A 19,212-nucleotide genomic window follows, 5' to 3' on the forward strand; every position below is an offset into this window, starting at 1 on the left:
CATCGCTAGCCATTGGCAAAGTTAAAGTTAAACATACTCTCCCCATATGTGAAAGTTGAACTATAAAGAAGGCTGAGCACTGAAGAACTAATGCTTTCAAACTCTGGTGGCAGAGAAGACTCTTGGGAGTCTCTTGGACTGCAAGGAGATCAAACCACTCAATCCTAAAGGAAATCAGCCCTTCCAATGAATAGTCATTGGAAGGATTGATGCTGAACTGAAGCTCCAATATTCTGGCCACCTAATTCAAAGAGCTGACTCATGGGAACAGACCCTGTTGCTGGGAAAGATTGAAGGCAGAAGGAGAAGAGGGTGGCAGAGGATGAAATGGTTAGATAGCATCACCGACTCAAAGGACATGAATTTGCCCAAACTCTGGGAGATAGTGGAGGACAGAGGAGCCTGCTGTGCTACAGTCCTTGAGGTCGCAAAGAGTCGGACACAACTTAGTGATTGAACAACAACCACCCCATGTAACCCACAAATCACATTCCTGAGTATTTATCTAGAGAAATGAAAACTTTTGATCACACAAAATCCTATAAGTAAATGTTTGCTGCTGCTGCTAAGTCGCTTCAGTTGTGTCCGACTCTGTGTGACCCCATAGACGGCAGCCCACCAAGCTCCGCCGTCCTTGGGATTCTCCAGGCAAGAACACTGGAGTGGGTTGCCATTTCCTTCTCCAATGCATGAAAGTGAAAAGTGAAAGTGAAGTCACTGAGTCGTGTCCAACTCTCGGCGACCCCATGGACTGCAGCCCACCAGGCTCCTCCGTCCATGGGATTAGTAACGCTATTGATAATTGCCCCAAACTGATAACAACCTAAAATGTGCTTCAACATACATATGATGGATGCAAAAGAACAAATTATTGGTACCCTCACCAACTTAGATGAATCTCAAAGGCATTATGCTGAATGAAAGAAGTCACTCTCCAGACGAAGGGATTCTTGAAGAGACTAAACTGTACTGGAGAAAAGCTCAGTGGTTGCTGGGGGTTAGAGGTGGGGACACATGAGCATAAGGAGTAGCAGGTGGGAACTGTTTTGGGTGATGAGTGTCTCCTGTATCCTGATTACATAAATCTGTGTTTGTGTTGGGCTTCCCCCGAAGCTCAGTGGTAAAGAGCCACCTGCCTGCCATGCAGGAGCCGCAGGAAATGCAGGTCCGATTCCTGAATCCACGACTGAAGTGACTCACCGTGCACATGTGTGCACTAGTCGCTCAGTTGGGTCTGATCCTTTGCGACCCCGTGGACTGTAGCTCGCCAGGCTCCTCTGTCCATGGAGTTCTCCAGGCAAGAATACTGGGGTGGGTAGTCATTTCCTTCTCAAGGGGATCTTTCCGACTCAGGGATTGAACCCTGGTCTCCTGCATTGCAGGTGGATTCTTTACCATCTGAACCACCAGACATGAATCTATACATGTGTAAAATTAACAGAACAGTGCATAAAAGTCAGTTTTACTGTATACTTTTTAAAATAGATTTTTTAAAAAAGCTCCTCCTCCATTCCACAAATATTTCGAGTGCTTACTACATGCCAGGCACTGTGCAAAACATAATATGTGGGGGAAGCCAATCAGAGCATCAGTGAAGGAGACACACTTGACCCAAGCAGGATGAAAAACAGAACGTGACCAGGGCTGGGGAGCGTGGAGGAGACTGCCATTCCTTTCAGGTGGGGAACCACGGAAAAGCTCAGAGGAGGATGCCGGAAGGAGGAATAGGAGCCATGTATTCATTCAACAAACATTTATTGAGCCCCTACTGTGTGCTGAGCTCTGTCCTGTGGGGATATCGCAGTGAACACAAAGGTCTAGGTCCCCGCTTTCACGGAGTTCACACTCTAGTGGGTGAGAGGTGGATGATAAATGCTCTAATGAGAGCCTTGGGTGCCGAGGGGCACTGGAGGAAGGTGGTGGGGTAACACGGCTGTGGGGGAGAGTGCTTTGGAATGAAGGGCTGAGGGAGGCCTCTGGGGGAGGTGACCTTGGACAAACGATGGGGTGGAGCAGAGTCCTGAATGATGCAGCCGTCTGGAGAGCTTTCGAGGCATCCAGAGAAGCAGATATTGGTAGAATGTACAGCAAAGGCAGGGGCGCTAAGCTGGGAAGATACTTAAGCACGTGAGGGACTAAGAGAAGGCCAGTGAACCCCGTGGACAGGTGGAGTGGAGAGAGATGGAGTGAGAGGTAGGCCGGGATGCAGGTAAGATGCCTGGTGGCATCTTGGATGACAATGTTATGCTCATCTTTATCTGCACTGTCTGCTGGGGAAGGAAGATAGGCCAGAATTAAGGTGTCCAAAGACCCTTCTGCCGGGGGGTTTCCTGGGGTTCTACCAAGGCCTTCAGAGAGGACAGTCCAGGCCCCTCATCCTTGCCGTGCCCCCTCTCCCGCCTCCCTCCATGGCTATGACTGTTGGATGGAGCTGGTGGCTGACAGACTCATTTCTTTAGGGCCTCATCTGCCGTGACCCAGAAGGAAGCGGCACACTGTCCACCTGGCCACTCCCAGCATCTCACCCCACATCCTGGGGGCCTCAGACACACGGGGCAGCCTAGGGTCCTTCAGAAGGCGTGTGAGTCTGGAAAAGGGGAGGCAGGAAGAGCCCCACAGTGCCGAGCACACACACAACCACGAACACCCACAGGAACAGCCGGTCCACCACCATGGCCACGTACTTCCAGTCCTCGATGACCTGTGGGCAGACAGAGGGGCCGGTTACAGGGGCCGAGGGAGGGGGTCCTGTTCTCCCTCTTCCCCCTGAGTCGGGGCCCCACTCTCTGGCCAGGACCCTGCAGGCCACTTAGTACTTGGAGGGCAAGTTCTGAGTCTGAGGCTGGTCTTTCAGCTGGGAACCTGTGTGCGTCTCGGGTCCTCAGTCCACCCCTACACACCCCTATCTCAATCCACCCCTCCTCCACGGCATCATGGAGCCACTGGGAGCTGCGCTGGACACGAAGGTTAGGAGGAAGGGGTTATTGATGCTACATATGCGATTCAAAACCAAACGATTACACATAAGCGGGGCAGGACCTGAGGATCACAAGGCGCCTGTTCTCATTTCCACCCCAAGCCCCTTGTCTGAGCTGGCTTCACCCAAAGGAAGACTTGGGGTACACCGAGCTGAGTGGGGGCTGGGCAGTGGGGCCTGCAGGACAGCTGGCAATCCTGTTTAATTTGCTCAATTCCGTTAACAGCAGATTGTCTGCTAGTTCTCTAATCAAGACCCACTCTTCTACATCATCTGGGTTTCTCTCCTCCACCCTCCTGCCCTTCCCCCGGCTCCCCGCCCCCATCACAATGCTCCGTGTGGTTCTTCTCAGACTCAGCTGTGGGATAAAGGATTGGCAGGAACCTGGCTGGCCTCCTGAGGTGCCACTGCAGATGTGCCTGCCTCCCTGGCCTGCGGGAGATGCCCCCAGAGAGACCCAGCCTCCTGGTCTTCCTCCCCCACCTCCCCCAGCCCAGTCTGTCTGGATCCTTCTGAATGCAAACTTGCTCTGGTGGAGAGTGGCTGGATCGGCAAAATTCAGCAGAGGCTCTGGAGCTGGAAATTGGGGCAGCAATGGGCAGGCTGGTGTCAGTGACCCAATTTGTCAGAGCCCTGGTCAGCGGTGGGCATCTACCCTCCAGGACAACCGCTGGTCAACCAGTCCCACACCCCCAGCCAAACACAACCGCTGCAGAAACCTCACAATCTTCACATGGGGCTCTTGGGTTTCTTTTTGACAGCCCTAACTGCCAGCGACTCTGTGTGTGTGTGTGTGCCTCTCCCCCTTTTATATTTCTGCACTATTTATAGAGACCCGTTAATCACCAGGGAGGGTGAAAGTGCTGAAGATGAGAAGCAGCCCAGGCTGGCTTAGGGGCAAGCAAGCACACTCTGGAAGGGAAGAAAGCCTCTTTTCTCCAGCTAGGCACGAGAAAGTCAATCAACAAATAAGGCCACCATGTGTCAGTTCAGGGCAAGGCACTGGGAAGGGCAAGAAATGTTAACGACATCAGAAAGATGTGAGTGTGGAGCTAGGCTCTGCTCCGTGCTAGCTGTGTGACCTTGGGCAAGTCAGTGAGCCTTTCTGGACCTAGTTTCTCTATTGTAAAATGGGAGTCTAAGTAAATGCCACATCACAGGTTCCTGGGAGAGTTAGCGGTAACGTCTGTGAGGTCCTGGCAGAGCGCCTGACGTGTGGTTGGAGCTCAACGGACATAGGCCATTATGTTATGGTAACTGTGGGTCATGCCTGGCTCCTTCCCACAAGATGCTTTTAATTATTTGAGTTAGAAACAGGAGGAGGTCTAGAGGAAAGGCTAGAGGGTCGTGAGACCTTTAGAAGAGAGAGCTCAGGGTGGGGGCCCGGCTCAGCCAGGGGTGCAGGAGACTAGCTTCTCACCCTGCGTCTGCACAGGAACTGGCAGGGGTCTGGTTAAAAATGTGGCCCTTGGACTGCCTCCCACAGTGGTCCCGGCTCAGTCAGAACAGGTGGCCCCAAAAGCTGTATTTTGAAAAGTTGCCCAAGTGGTTCCTAATTAGCCAGCAGGGCCCCAGGCTGCATATGAACATTTGGGAGTCAATGAATTAGGTGATGCTGAGCTACTGAATGGTTCTGAACCAAAGCAAGCGTAATTCAATCTACTTTTTAGAAAGTGAAATCTGATCATTCTATAGAGCTGTGTGATTCTCAAACTGGACTGAGCCTAGGCATCCCCTGGGGATCCAGTGAAAATGTAGCTGCTGAGCCACCAGGTCTGGGATGGCAGTGGAAAGATGGGGCAGGCAGTTGAGACGCAGGCTCTCTAACCAACTCCCAGGCCAGGCTGGTGCGGCTGGTCCAAGGACCACACTCCCAGGACAAGGGTGGAGAAGAGCTTGTGTCCTATATTCTGCTTGTTAGCAAAGCTTTTTCACAGTGTAATTTTGGAGCTTTTCCACCCTGTTCTTTTCTCTCGGCACTAACTAATGGAATCCCGGAACCATCCCTTGAGAATAAGGCCGGTGAAAAGGAATTGCAGGAAGGTAAGAACGTGGAGATGCCCTCTTTCTCCCCGGGGAAGCTGCATGTTGTCTCATAAAAAAAATCTGTTCAAAGAATCTTATCCGATAAGGTGTTAAGATGCGAACATTCACAAGACTCTGAAACTTGTTCTCCTGCCGGGTTTGGAAAATTGCTAACTGTTACCATTACGTTCTGTGTTTAGCTGTCATAAAATTGTCCTCTGAAGCATTACTTGTTCAGTGGAATCGATTGAGATGCCTGAGCTCTAGAACTCATTGCTCTGCCCTGTGAAAGTAAGCTTAACCTCTTTTTCGGAAATCTGTAATTGTAGTCACCATAGCAATAATATTTGAATGGATAGTTCTACCCTCCTAAAAGCTAGAAATGTTTGCGTGGCTTCTTCGCAAGCCTGACAAGCATGGGAGCAGAGATCCTGGGTGCCCTGGCCCACCTGTGTCCCTAAAGGCTGCAAAATCATTTTCCAGCCCACGGTCAGCCTCCCACTTCCTGCCTGCTTCTCCTCTCTGCTCTGCCCCTGGGCTTCCTCCCGCACCAAAGCTGCTTGCTCCACAGCCAGCTGGCGTCACCGGGAAGTGCAGGGGAGTTAATGCCCCAGGGCTACTCGAGCAGTGGGGGATGGGAGAGATGGGCAAATGCCCTTTTCCCTCCCAGGGGCTGATTCTGAGGCATGCTCCCACGCTTCTGCAGGGGGTCTCTGAGTATCCTGCTCACTGATACCCACACTGGCTCTCCTCCTTTCCCGGTCTCACTTTCTCCACTTCCTTAATGTGCTTCATGGGATCACTTTTCAGAAAAAAAATCTACCTCTGCCTAGGTCCTTACGCCGAGCTCTGCTTTGGGGGAACCCAAAACAGACTAAAAAGGATCATTGGTACTTCCTTCCTCTCCCTGGATGCACAAAACTGAACTAAAACTCATTTTACTCTTGGATTTCTTATTCAAGCAAAGATCTGACAGCCTTTGTCTCCTGAAGTAACTTCAGGAAATGGGAAACAGTAGAGTCCAAACCTCTTCCACTGGGTGGGTGTTGGGGGCTGGGCTAGCAACTTACACTCTGGTCCAGATCGTCACTCTTCATGTGCTGGGCAATGAAGCTGACGCCCTCTAAAGCCTCCTGCACATCCTGCCTGAACCTTCCAGAAGACCTCAGCCGGAAATCTCTGGGGACACCCGCTGAGTCTGAGGCCGCTGGAGACTTGGGAGCTGCCAAGCCAGGGTTCACAAAGTACATGGAGTTCCCATAGAGGTTGGACGAGCTGGTGGGGCCCATGGCCAAGGTGGTGGTGGTGGTGGTGGCCTCAGACTTGGTCAGGCGAGCCTGGCTGGACTGGGGGACCCTAGAGGGGCTGCTGTTGGGGCGCTTCATGAAGAGGAAGGTGGGGAGCTTGTGTAGGAAGCAGCGCTTGACCCAGGGCGCCATGGTGTGCGTGCTCGGTGAGCGGTGGTGCACGTTGAGCACGCAGACGCTGCTGACGATGGAGAAGGTGACCAGCACCATGGTGAACATGAGGTACTTGCCGATGAGCGGTATGTTGAGGGAGGTGGGCGGCACAATCTTGGAGATGAGCAGCAGGAAGACGGTGAGCGCCAGCAGCACAGAGATGCACAGCGTCATCTTCTCGCCACAGTCGGACGGCAGGTAGAAGACGAGGATGGCCAGGGAGGTGATGAGCACGCAGGGGATGATGAGGTTGATGGTGTAGAAGAGCGGCTTGCGCTTGATGATGAAGTCGTAAGTCACGTCCACATAACTGGGGTCCTGCGGGTTCACTGTCCTTCGCCCAGGGAGGGCGACTATGTCCCATTCGCCACTGGGGGTGAAGTCATCCATGCTGGCCGAGGGCATCTTGAGGACCATGTCAATCTCCGTGTGGTCGTACGTCCAGGAGCGGAACTTGAGGGAGCAGTTCTGCTGGTCGAAGGGGAAGTGCTTCACCTCGATCTTGCAGGCACTCTTGCAGATGGCAGGGGGCAGCCACAGGACGCTGCCATTGGAGCGGACCACCACGTTGGTATAGAGAGACACCTCGTAGGTCCCGTCGGCGCTGGGGGCAGAGGCAAGGCGTGGAGGAGAACATCATGAAGCCCATAGATGGCATCTGGCTGTTCTTAGAACTGGCCAAAGGGCCCTGTGGGATTATTTCTCACTAGTCACTCTTCCAACCCCCCATGCTCTCAGTGGAAAGGCCTGCTTAATTGGCAACTGCACAGCAGAGAGAGACTCTGCCATGAAGCAGCCTAAAGGCTTTATGTAGAGGAGCTCATTTAAGCCTCATAACGGTCCAACGAAGTAGGTATTATTAATATTATTGTCCCCATTTTACAGATGGGAAAACCAAGGTTCAGAGAAGTCAGCATCCTTCAAGGTCAGAAAACTAGTAAGCAGTACCTCTAAGATTTGAAGTCTGGTCTTTCTGTTTTTACACCACCTACTCATGATCATTTCATGCTTTTGCTGGTACAACTACGACCTGGGAAGTCTGTTAGCCCCCTCAACCTACCTGAAATATGTATGCATATCAAGTCAGTGCTACACAGTCAAAGCAACTGACAGTCAAAAAGACGGTATGGAGGACAGAAAGAGCCCTGGACTCGGGGTCAGAAGGCTGGCCCTGGTGCCAGCAGTGCCTGAGTCCTAAGATCCTTCCCATCTCTTGGTCTCTGATTCCTCTCTGTAACTGAGGGTGCGGGCTCTGTACCTCTCTAATTCCTCTTGATGCGTGACAGCCGGGAGGTCTGGGTGAAGCCCAGGACTGGAGGACCCCCAGGCTTGGCCCTCACCACCGTGGCCAACCCTTTCACTTACTTGTTGTAAAGCACGATGTCAGGCAGCCAGACGCGATTTGCAGGGATCCTCAGGATGTTCACACCCTCATAGCGGGAGCTGTTCCAGGCCAGGCGGTAGTCTGTCCATTCCTGAGCAGACAGGCAAGGCCCCGTCACTTGTAGGTCCCTCGCTGCCAAGGGGCAGCCCTGGAGAAAACGTCTCCTCAGGCTGGGGACCCTGCAGGGCACTTACCTGTTTCAGCCAGATGTTGGTGGTCATGATCTGTTCTCGCTCATTCTGGGGAGGGAAATGCAGCTATCAGTTCACCAAGTAGGAGGTAAACAGATCCCACTTTATCAAGCAAAAGGCTGTGAGCTTCGGGGCCATGTGACCAACCACTGACCTAACATCTGCAAAAGGCTCAGAGGTATTTCATAACCAGCGTGCCTGAGACAGAGCTCCTTATCTTCACCCAGACCTGGCCTTCCACTGGCATTGCCATCTCAGTGAATGGCACCCCAGTCATACAATTCCACAAGCCAGTAATCCTGGCAGGTGTCCCTGATTGCTGGCTCTCTGATCCATCAGTAAGTCCTGTAGGTCAGTGCCAACCATTTTGGCACCAGGGACTAGTTTTGTGGAAGACAATTTTTCCATGGACTGAGGTGGGGGGTGGGGATGGTTTAGGATGATTCAAGTGCATTACATTTATCGTGCACTTTATTTCTATTTTGTGGCAATCTCAGGATATTCCACCTTGCCTTTAGGGTTAGGATTTGTGCTCCTATGAGAATCTAATGCTCCTGCTGATCTGACCTGAGGCACAGCTCAGGTGGTCATGGGAGTGATGGGGAACAGCAGTGAATACTGATGAAGCTTCGATCGCTCACTCACCATTCACTTGCTGTGCACCCCAGTTCCTAACTAACAGGCCACAGTGCCAGCCTGGGGGGTTGGGGACCCTACACAAGTCTCAGATTTGCCTGCTTCCGCCCATCTCCTCTGCCACTATCATCTCTTGCTTCATAGACACTGCATCTTTTCTGAATTCAAGGTTTGTGGCAACTCTGTGTGGAGCATCTTAGTGACAGTTTTTCCAACAGCAGTTGCTCACTTTGTGTGTCTATGTCACATTTTGGTAATTTTTGCAACGTTTAAAACTTTTTCATTATTATATTTGTTCTGGTGATCTGTGATCTTTGATGTTACTACTACAAAAAAATTAAAACTCAGATGATGGTTAGCTTTTTTTTTTTTTTTTAGCAATAAAGCACTTTAAAATTAAGTTATGTACATTGCATTTTAGACATAATGCTATTGCACACTTAATACAGCATAGTGTAAACATACCTTTTATATGTACTGGGAAACCAAAAAAGTCATGTGACTTAATATTCACTATATTGCGGTGGTCTGAAACCAAACCTGAAGTATCTCCAAGGTAATATGGCAGTTATGCTCTGCAAAGTCAATAGGGACCTTCCAGATGTCTTCTCTACCACACCTAGAATGTGGTCCTCATCTGCATGGTCCACAATGACTACTGCAGCTGCAGCCATTATACCCACATTCTAGGCTCTTGAGGGGTAGATGGAAAGAGGAGAGAGAAGATGCATGTCAATTGTCTTTTTCCCCCCAAATGTCTTGTTTTAATTAGAGTATTTAGGCCATTTACATTTAGTGTAGTTACTGATATATTTGGGGTTAAACCTACCATCTACCTGTTTTCTGTTTATTCCCTTTCTCTCTTTTCTTGCCTTATTTTGGATTAACTATTTTATTATCCATTTCTCCCCTTATTAATGTGACTCTTCTTTTAGTAGTTACTCTGGAGACTGCAAGATGCATATACTTAACCTTTTAGCACCTAATATAAATTAGTACCTTTATCACTTCTAGAACAAGGCAAGAACTTCAGAACATTTCATCTACACCCTCCTGACTTTGGGGCTATTGTTATGTATTTAATTCTACATAAAATAAAAACCTTGCATGATATATTTTTTGTTTTATACTGTCAATATCAGTTCAAATTCACCCATATACTTACCCTTTCTATTATGCTTCATTCTTTCCTACATTTCTGTACGTCCATCTGGGATCATTTTTCCTTATGGTTAAAGAACATCCTTTAGTATTGGGTCTTCTTTTATTAAATTCTCTCTCTCTTTTTGTCTGAAAACGTCTTTATTTAACCTTCATTTTTAATTATTTTTTTTCCTGGTTGCATACATCTAGGTTTGCAGGGTTTTCTTACAGCATTAAAAAATGTCATTTAATTTTTTGGCTTCCATTGCAGCTGTTTTAGTTTTATTGTTTCTTCTGACTTGTTTCTTCCTGACTGCTTTTAAGATTTTCTTCATCTTTGGTGGTCTGGAGTTTGTCTATGATGTACCTCGGTAAGATTTTCTTTGTATTTATCCCACATAGGGTTCATAGAGCCTCTTGCACCTGTATCTTAATATCTTTAGTCAGTTTTGGAAAATTCTCAGTCAGAATCACTTCAAATATTGCTTCTGTCTTATTTTTATATGCACTCTTTCAGGAACCCTAGACGCACATGTCAGACCTGACGTTTTTATCACCTACCATATTATCTTCATTTCCATGGTTTCCTTCCTTTTTTCTATCATTTGTCTAGATATTTTCGATTGCTCTTTCTTGCCGTTTATTTTCTCTTCTGCTATGACCAATCTGCTGTTAAACCCATCCCATACATTTTAAATTCTCTATCACTTTAAGTTTCTTACACATATTAATGCATGGTATTTTCTTTTTAAGAAAATTTATTTTGTTTATTTTTAGTAGTGATAAAATACATATAACATACATTTTACCATCATAATGCAAGTTATTTTAAAGTCTATGTCTGATGACTTCAATATCTGAATCATCTGGGTGTATTTCCCTTCTTTAATCTCTTATTTTTTCTTTTCTTTTTTCATCTTGTCTTATTGCTTTCTTGGTAGGTTTTCATCTGACTTTATCTGCCTCCAGGGAGGACCAACTTTGGCTTTACGGCAGGCAGTCAGAGGAAGGGCAAATCATTTTCATCATCTGTGACTGAGCTGGCTTGAAGCAGGTTTTAATTTTTGTGAGGGCTGGTCTGTTCTTGACTCATTTTGATTCTTAGGGATGGTCTTTTCAATGTTCTCACCAAGGCCCCATCTCCCTGGTGGGGCTCCAATTCCAATTTGTGTCATCTCAGCCCTGCAAGAGTGGCAATGATTCAGCTAGGCTTCCCAACCTCTTAGCCACCACTTTGGATTCAGCTCCCTAGCCCCTTGGCCCAATGTTTACCAATCATCAAATGAGGGGGAAAGCACCAGAAACTGTCAGGGCCACCTCCTGGGTCCTGGTCCCTCAAATCCTAGACCTAGAAGTTCTCCAAGACCTTCAAACTAACTGTCGGGAGGAGAGGCATTTTTGTCTAGCTTTCCTAAATATTCTTGGAGAAAGTTAATCTGCAACAAGCAACTCTGCCATTAATGGAAGCTAAAAACCTTCATCTGCCTTAAAAAAATTTTTTTTAAGTGGAGGTACAATTTACATACTGTGAAAGGCATAGATCTTAAGAAGTACAGTTTGATCAGTTTTAACAATACATTATCCAGGTAGCCCATCTCCTTTCAAGGTATAGAACAATGCTATCACTCAGAAAGGCCTCTTGTTCTTTAGTCCCTTGTCTCAGTCCTCTCTGCTTCCCCAGCAGCTGCCTTCCCAAAGACAGCCCCAGCATTCCCAGAGTGCAATCTCTGAAGGCCTGCTGGCCTTCGCATGGCACAAACTCCCTGTTTGCACCCTAGGAACTTGCGTCTTTAAACTGGTTATGCCCTAATCCTCCCTTCTGGAAAACCAAACCCTGAAATAGAGTAGGGAAAGTAAGCCCCCAAACCTCACATCTGTTCCATACACAGCTTTCAGGATTATGACAGCTCACAGGTGTGGGGGCTGGAGGCTGTGTGCCCTCCTCTTTCTGGTAACTTCTGTCACCCCACAGAGCAGATCTGGGAGGGGCAGCCTGACCCTGGAAGGGTGGCGAGAGCTGCCTGCCTGTCCTTCCTCACTAGGGCAGCAGCTGGGCTCACCCCATTAAGCAAAAAGCCCTTGGCTGGACAATAACACTCAGACACCAGCCTGGGAGCGGCCTGGCCGGAAGCGCTTATTCCTTCCAGTTGGCCTGCGGAGAGCAGAGGGGCAGAGAGCACAGGCTTTTCACCCCTCCCCCATTCTGGAGCTGTGCTTCCTCCCAGGGGAGGAAGCCAGCCAGTAATTTGGCTAAAGCCTTCGCAGGTCTATAGGTTGGAGGGGCTGGCTTTGTGGGGGCCGACTGGGCTAGGGAGGGAGGCTGGGGATAAGAAGGCCATCGCTGGACCAGAGGAGGTTCAGCCATCTTGGCTGGCTCCTTCCCCTTGCCTGGACACAGTACCCCACACACTCCCCATGTGAGTGCTCCTCTCAGAGCCGCTTTCAGAGGCAGGGTTCCAAACCTGTGCGTGGGGATGTGGAAAGGGCCACAGGGAACATTAACAATGAGCCATGGTTTTCTCAGGCACCCCCAAGTCAGAGACAGCAGAGGGGAGAGAGGGAGCTCCTTGGACCTCAGCCTTCCTCAGCACCCCTACCCAGGTCCCGCATCTACACACGACCACCCTACTTGTGGACTCTATACTCCATTCTTCATTTCCATACCCACAGTGACTACCTTCATTTATCCAGACCCTCACCCAGTTGGCTAGACCAAGGCAGCAGCTGACTCTGGCCCTGTCCCTACACCTGGGTCTCTGTAGCCATCAGTTTCTGTACCCTGATTCCTATTTCCCCCCGAATAGGTAGGGGATATGTGAGGTCATCTGTTCCACAGACCGGGGAGATGATAGGGTAGAAGGAGGAGATGTTTATGGCCAGTTGGAGGCCCATCTGTCTGTGGCAGGTCTGTTGGCCACCTACTCAGTGGTCATTCCACCCTTACAACGTCTTTGTTAATAAAACTATGACTTTGCTAGATATTGCATACTCATGAACTTCATGGGCCCTTCTCCGGCCTCCTAGCCACGCCCTTTATTTATATATTTAGCCGTGCCAGGTCTCAGTTGTAAGTCTTCATTGCAACATGCGAGATCTTTAGTTGCAGCATGCAGGATCTAGTTCTCTGACCTGGGATGGAATTCAGGCCCCCTGCACTGGGAGCATGGAGTCTTAGCCACTGGACCACCAGGCAAGTCTCACCACATGTTATTTAAGTCTTAGCTAACCACGGTAATGCCATTCCTCCAGCCAACAATCAGCGAAAGCTTAGGCATGAGCTGTAGCCCTGGCCATTGGGACGCCCAGAGGTGGGGAGGTCTCTGGGAAAGTCTTCCTCATACTCAAAAAGGTATCCAAAAAAAGACTTGCCATTTCCTGCCACAGACACTGTCATGAAGATTTTATGTTTGGAACCATGGCCGCCATATTATGACCATGATGGATGTTGGGGGGGTGGCAGGAAACAAGAGAATGACAAAGTCCTGACATCACTGCCAACAACCTAGAATCCTGACATCACTGAATTACTGCATTAACCAACACTGAAGCGACTGGCCTGCTCTCCTGTTATGTGATATAACAAATGTCCTTATTGTTTTAGCCACTCATAGTCGGATGCTTTGTTGATCATCCAGCTATGCTTGAAGCCAAAGCATTGTAATTGGTACTGGGGTCATGGATGTACAGGTGGCTCCAAAGTGTGGAACAAGAGTGTACAATGTGGGCAAGACCTCTCCAGCAAAGAAAAGAGCAAGTGCAAAGACACAGACAGCAGTTTGGGAAAGAAAAATAATAACTTAGAGGCCGAGTCAGGGGTCTCAAAGTTTAGGCAAATTCCTTAATTTTCACATATGGAAAAAGATCAGATGAATAACCTTGGGGCACATCTGTCCCCGGTACCTACCACGCTGATGAGCTGGGCCAGGGAGAGATGCAGCATGATGGAGATGAGCTGGGAGGAGCTGGTGGCTGGGCGGATCAAGTTGTTGTAGCGGGTTTTGTTCAGAAGGTCGTCCATGAGCTTCTCTTCTGCATTGGCCACACGACAGTCCCCTGGGAAAGCACACAGTCAGATCTGCAGGATCCGCACCCAACTGATGGCAAGGAAAGGGGAAGCTGCAAAGGCTAGGGAACACAGGTGCCCTCAGGGCCGGTCGGAGCAGCTAAGATGCTGGCAGGCCTGCCTCTCCTTGGGGTCTTCCAATTATATCTGTCCGAGACAGAGCTCAGCTCTCTCTCCTCTTGCCCTACATCTTCTTTCTGTCCCCCTCTGACAGTGAATGGCACCGGGACATCTATTTCTGACCCCTCTCTTGGTTCATCCAAGTGGCCACCCGGTTCTGTCTCCTCTACTTTCCAAGTCACTCAGTCCGTCCTCCTCTCTCCATCCCTCCAGCCCCGATCCTGGCTCACCACCCTGCCCCCGGGCTCTTCCAGGGAGACCTCTTTGCTGGTCTTCCCACCCTAACTCTGCCCCTGCTGCCATGTCCCATGAGTGCCAGAGTGGTCTTCCTACAGCTACTGGATCAGAGCCCATCCCTGCCCATAACCTCTCAGAGCTGTAGGCAGAGTTCACATCTCCATGGTTCAGCTTGGCATCCAGAGCCCTTTGCTCCTGGCACCAGCATTACTTCCTCAACCTGATCTTTTCTTGCCTCTCCACCTCTATGCCTGGGTGCTCTATATTTCAGCCATATATACTGTTTTCCTTTCCCCATGTGACCTTCACTGTCTCACTTCTAAGTCTTCCAGTGCACTCTTCTGCCAGAATAGCCACCAGCCGTCAAATATCTGAGTGTCTTTCTTATGCCAGGCACTGCGTTATGTGCTGGGTATAACAGCCAGCAAAGACCCAGAAATGGTTCCTGCCCTCAGAGAGCCTCCCGTGTAGTGGAGGAGAGACATTACTCAAATGTGAATTTGTGTTCAGAGCTGGGGAGATGGTGATGCTTTCATTAAAACAGAAAAGGCCTGGGCCAGGGGCAAGTTTCCTAGTCTCAGACTCTGCCCTACAGAAAGCAAAGTGCCTTTGAGACACCAAATGAAGGGGTCCAACTGGCAGTTGGCTCCTGGTCTGGAGCTTAAAGGAGGGTTCTGGGCTCAGAACCATATTTGAGACCCAGCAAAGGCAGCCTCCTGCAAGGAGTCTGACCTGGTCGTGAGCCCCACTGAGCGCTCACAGCCCCACAGCTGCCCTTTCTCACACCCCAGATCTCTTGCCACGTGGCATCTGGGCCTTTGTCCCGTCTCTCTCACACGTCTGGGAGTGAAGGTGAGGTTCAGGAACTCTGTCATGTTCACTCTGGTGACTTCAGTTAAGGGTAGGTGGGGGAAGGGCCTTGGAAAGAAGGAGCCTCCAAGGAAGGTCAAGGACACCTGAGCAGGAGATCCAGGGATAAGGGAAGAGATGAGGGTGTACAGAGGAAACAGTGGGGCAGCAAGAAAGAGGGGGAAAGGATGAGGGAATAAGGAAGGCTGGGGAGGTGGGGGTGGGTCTGCTAGCTCAGCAGGCCCCGCACTGGGATTGCATCTCTGGATGTGGCCAGAGGACCCCCAGTGTGAACTGCCCGACAGAGCAAGTCTGAGGTGGACTCCTGGGTAGGAGCTGGGCTGGATGCAAGGCCACAGAGGGCAGCTACCACCCTGCCTGCTCCACGCACTTTCCAACTCGTTGCCTATCTGGAGCAGATGCAATATTCAGCGCCTGTGAAAGATGCTCCCAGCGCACCTGCTGCCCACTATCCCTCCCCCAAACTGCCCCAGGCTGCCCAGAGGGTCCTGTGGATGCCTGGCCTACATTCTGAGCTCTGCCTCCCATACCCTGGACCCCCTCCCAGAGGCCAGCTGCTGGAAGCCACTCTGTAGCCCCCCGAGTTGACACACCATTTCAGCAGGGTATGACTTGCCCAAGTCCATCTGGCGTGTCGGGGACAGCTCACATCAGAATCTGTAGTTCCTGGCCCCCAACCCTGAAGGGCTGGATTCCACATCTCTGCAGCCCCAGGAGGCTGGTTTACCTGGGTATCTAAGAGGCCAGGGCTGCTCTGCAGGCTGTGGGAGCCCATGTTCCAGCTCTGAGCCCTCTGGGAGGTTCAGGTTGCTCACCTTTGGGGCTGTCCTGACTCTCAGGCATTCATTTGGCCCCCAGGGACCCCTTCCCATTTTGAGGACCAGCTGTGGGCTCCAGAGAAAGCAGTTCCAAAAACTTTAGACCACTTATCCCACTCTCTATTTCTTATCTGGGGAAACTGAGACCAAAGAGGGGGAGGAACTTACTCAAGGAGCCCCAGCAAGTCAGAGGCAGAGCCAGGTCTAGGAAGCTCTTTCGGGGAGAGCCCCCCTCCCACCCCAATCCCCACCCCCTGGGTCCTCTATCACACCCTTAAGGAGCCTGTCCCTGCAGAGGCCATGGAGGGGTCCAGAGCCAAGTGTGTACTCACGCCTGTGCCTGCATTTGTACTTGTATGCTTGCACGGTGCAGGGTGGGGTGGGGCCAGCGAAGGTGGGAGGGGTTCACATAATACATGTTTAGGCTTTTCAATCTGCTGCTTTATGCCTGTGAGGCCTGCCAGGTTTAAAAGACAAGGAACAGGCCTCTCACTCCCAGATGACAGGGGTGGCCCAGAAGAGGTGAAAGCTTCACAGACACAGTCGGGGGTCACCTTGGAGTCCTGGGGCTGGTAGAGATACACAAAGAGGCCACTAGGGGTCAGTCATGACCCAGTGATTCTGAGAAGGAGTGGGCCCGACCTGCCTCTGTCCAGGGCCTTGTCTTGCTAGGCCTTCTCTGCAGGCATTAACAGTCTGAGAGGAGAGACAGTCTGCGAGGAAGCCATGGCTGGCATTCTAAACTGGGTGAGTGTGTGTACAGTTTGAAAAAGCAGAGCTTATCATAAAAGCTGTATTGGAAAAACGGAAAGGCAATAGCTACTGGTTTGTAATACGAGCCCCACAGCTATTGGGGCTTCCCTGGTGGTTCAGACGGTCAGATGGTAAAGAATCTGCCTGCAGTGCAAGAGACCCAGGTTCCATCCCTGGGTGAGGAAGATCCCCTGGAGAAGGGGATGGCTACCCACTCCAGTATTCTTGCCTGGAGAACCCCATGCATGGACAGAGGATCCTAGTAGTCTACAGTCCATGGGTCGCTAACACTTTCTTCTTTTCACAAACCACAGAAAGTGAAGGGTCACTTTTATGGAATCTTGGCAAGTGGGCATCTGAAAGGCGGAATGATTTTCAGTTGAGGATGTTTGTCCTTAACAGAGGAAGGGAACAAGAGATTTGTATTTATTAAAAGGAAGCTATGGATGTTTTTCCCCCCCAAAGTTGAGGGTTTTAGCTTTTACAAAGAGCTCATGATATATTACCAGTAGCTTCTCCAATCATGTGTAAGAATCACCAGGTTGTTTGTATAAATGCAGATTCCTGGGCTCCACTTCCAGAAATTCTGACCCTGTGAGCCTAGGATGGGGCCCAGGGATGTGTACTGGGTGTTTCTGATGCAGGTGGCCCTAGGACCATATTTGAGAAACACTGCAACTGAGGCATGAGTCCGGGCATATCATACCCATAGAACAGACAGGGAAACGGAGGCCCAGAGAGGGTCAGTGAGCAAGTGGCGACAGAGCCAGGACACACACATGGAGTGCAGACATCATCTCTGGGGAGAGCTCCACTTCCCAAAAGGACACTTGCATGTCCCCCCATCCTCTTCCAACACCCCCTGGTATGTCTCTGTCCAAGAAAGATACAGCCCTGGTCCTCTGGACTGACTAGAGCCGAAGGACAAGCTTGGGCTGAAGGGTAGGAACTGAGAGTCCTTGGAATACAGATGGGGAGACTGAGGCCCAGAGCAGGCAATCCTCACCATACCTGACTCTGCTTGGGAACGGCTGAGTTTCCCTTCGAGGTAGAGTCTGCAGGTTCCTGAGTGGCAGACCCCACTTCACCAGCCCTGCGCTCAGCCAAGCTGGCTGTCCTGACGGCCAACTCCTAGGGGTTGGGTGACCAGAGGCAGAGGTGCCAACGAAGTGTGTTTCCTAGGAGATCCCCCTCAAACACACCTGGACTGGCAAGTTGAATCCCACCTCCACCTCCCCACCCCCAAGCTAAATTTCGCTGTCTCTACAATAGCGCTGCGATTGAGCACACCTTCCTGTCCACTCAGCCCCGCTACCCAGCCCAAAGGCGCTCGATTTGGAGCGTGGCCCTGGTGGCCACGCAGAGGACACGCGGCCCCACCCCAAACCTCGCAGACCCATTCACCCTGCCCCTCCCCTGCTGCTGGAGAGTGGGCTTAGCCCCGCCCACGCCCCCACTCGTCGGGGACAATCTCGCGCCACTCCCCCGGGTGCTAAGCAGCCCCCTTCGCTCCCACCTATAGCCAGTTCAGCCCGGCTCTGCCAGACTCAGACGCCCCTCCCTCCTTCCCCAGAAAGAACTCACCTCGCCCGCAAAGGGCAACCAGGGAGAAAAGGAACAGAGGGAGAGCGCTTCTCATGACGGGAAGGGGTTGGAGAGGTAGCTGAAGCGAGCTCAGCGGTCAGACCGCCCGGGCACCGGCAGCCTTGAGCAGGCTAGTGAGAGCGGGTGCCCACGGCCTCGGAGGTATGAAGTGGCGGTGCGGAGGGCACTAGGACCCCGCGGAGAGCCCAGCTGAACCCCGCTGGGGGCAGCAGCTGTGAGCTACGCCCACTCGGGAATGGGCGGGGCCAGCACCAATGGGGCGCCAGTGGCTCTTCTGAGCCAACCGCCTAGGGTCGTCACCCGCCCCCACGGGCTGACCTTGGTACTTCCAGACCTACTCAGGCCTCCCACTTTCCCTAAAGGGAGGCTGGCAGAACAGCGCCTGCACCCTTTGTGGAACTGGGGAGACTGAGGCGGACCCTGGCTCTTGCTCTCTTACCTTTCCGAAAAGTGCTTGTACTCTAGCCGGCAGTTCTCTAGGATTTGCCCTGTCAGGACTCAGGAGGTCTTACAGAAAAAGATCTCCAGTCTGTGCGCACGGGATCTGCTGAAAGCAAGGAGCGCTGCAAGAAGTGGGGAATAAGCCTGGTGGTGTGGGGCACAGCTATCTGCAGACATTGGGGAAAGGATGCCTAGGGCAAGTGTGTGGATTTGGGGAGGGTTAAATGGTTCAGGGTCCCCTTACATACTAATAGATTGAGTGGGGAAAGACAGGATGGGGCCAGTGGACTGACTGTGTCCTCTCACTTGAGCCTTACAACCTGTGCTGACCGCAGACAGCTCTGGTGCTTCAAGGGAGCAAGCACCCCCTCCTCCAGCCAAGTGATCCTGGCTAAGAGTTGGAATCATTCCTTTGGGAGTTGGGGGACCTTACAGGACAAGCATCAACACCAGGGCAGCCTTACTTTTGGACCTGGCCAGAAGTGGTGC

The 19,212-nt window shown here is 51.0% G+C and overlaps 1 protein-coding gene across 1 annotated transcript; it reads right to left on the reverse strand.

The window, feature by feature from the left end:
- Window positions 1-1,738: 1,738 nt before the first annotated feature.
- CHRNB4 (cholinergic receptor nicotinic beta 4 subunit) lies at window positions 1,739-18,480 on the reverse strand. Its single transcript, XM_069560037.1, has 6 exons — window positions 18,262-18,480; window positions 13,721-13,869; window positions 8,041-8,085; window positions 7,828-7,937; window positions 6,073-7,066; window positions 1,739-2,701 (listed from the first exon to the last, which is right to left on the reverse strand). The coding sequence occupies exons 1-6, from the start codon at window positions 18,314-18,316 to the stop codon at window positions 2,561-2,563; spliced, it is 1,494 nt and encodes a 497-aa protein (XP_069416138.1). The 5' UTR covers window positions 18,317-18,480; the 3' UTR covers window positions 1,739-2,560.
- Window positions 18,481-19,212: the final 732 nt, after the last annotated feature.

The sequence above is a fragment of the Ovis canadensis genome, chromosome 18 (assembly GCF_042477335.2).
Source record: "Ovis canadensis isolate MfBH-ARS-UI-01 breed Bighorn chromosome 18, ARS-UI_OviCan_v2, whole genome shotgun sequence".
In the NCBI taxonomy this organism is placed as follows: Eukaryota; Metazoa; Chordata; class Mammalia; order Artiodactyla; family Bovidae; genus Ovis; species Ovis canadensis.

Bases quoted from the DNA above. Each gene is read 5' to 3' on its own strand.
- CHRNB4 (XM_069560037.1), bottom strand. From the start codon at position 18,316: ATGAGAAGCGCTCTCCCTCTGTTCCTTTTCTCCCTGGTTGCCCTTTGC. The intron at 13,870-18,261 runs GTGAGTTCTTTC...GTGCTTTCCCAG, and splicing joins GGTTGCCCTTTGCGGGCGAG to GGGACTGTCGTGTGGCCAAT. The intron at 7,067-7,827 runs GTAAGTGAAAGG...CTCTGCCCCCAG, and splicing joins GACATCGTGCTTTACAACAA to CGCCGACGGGACCTACGAGG.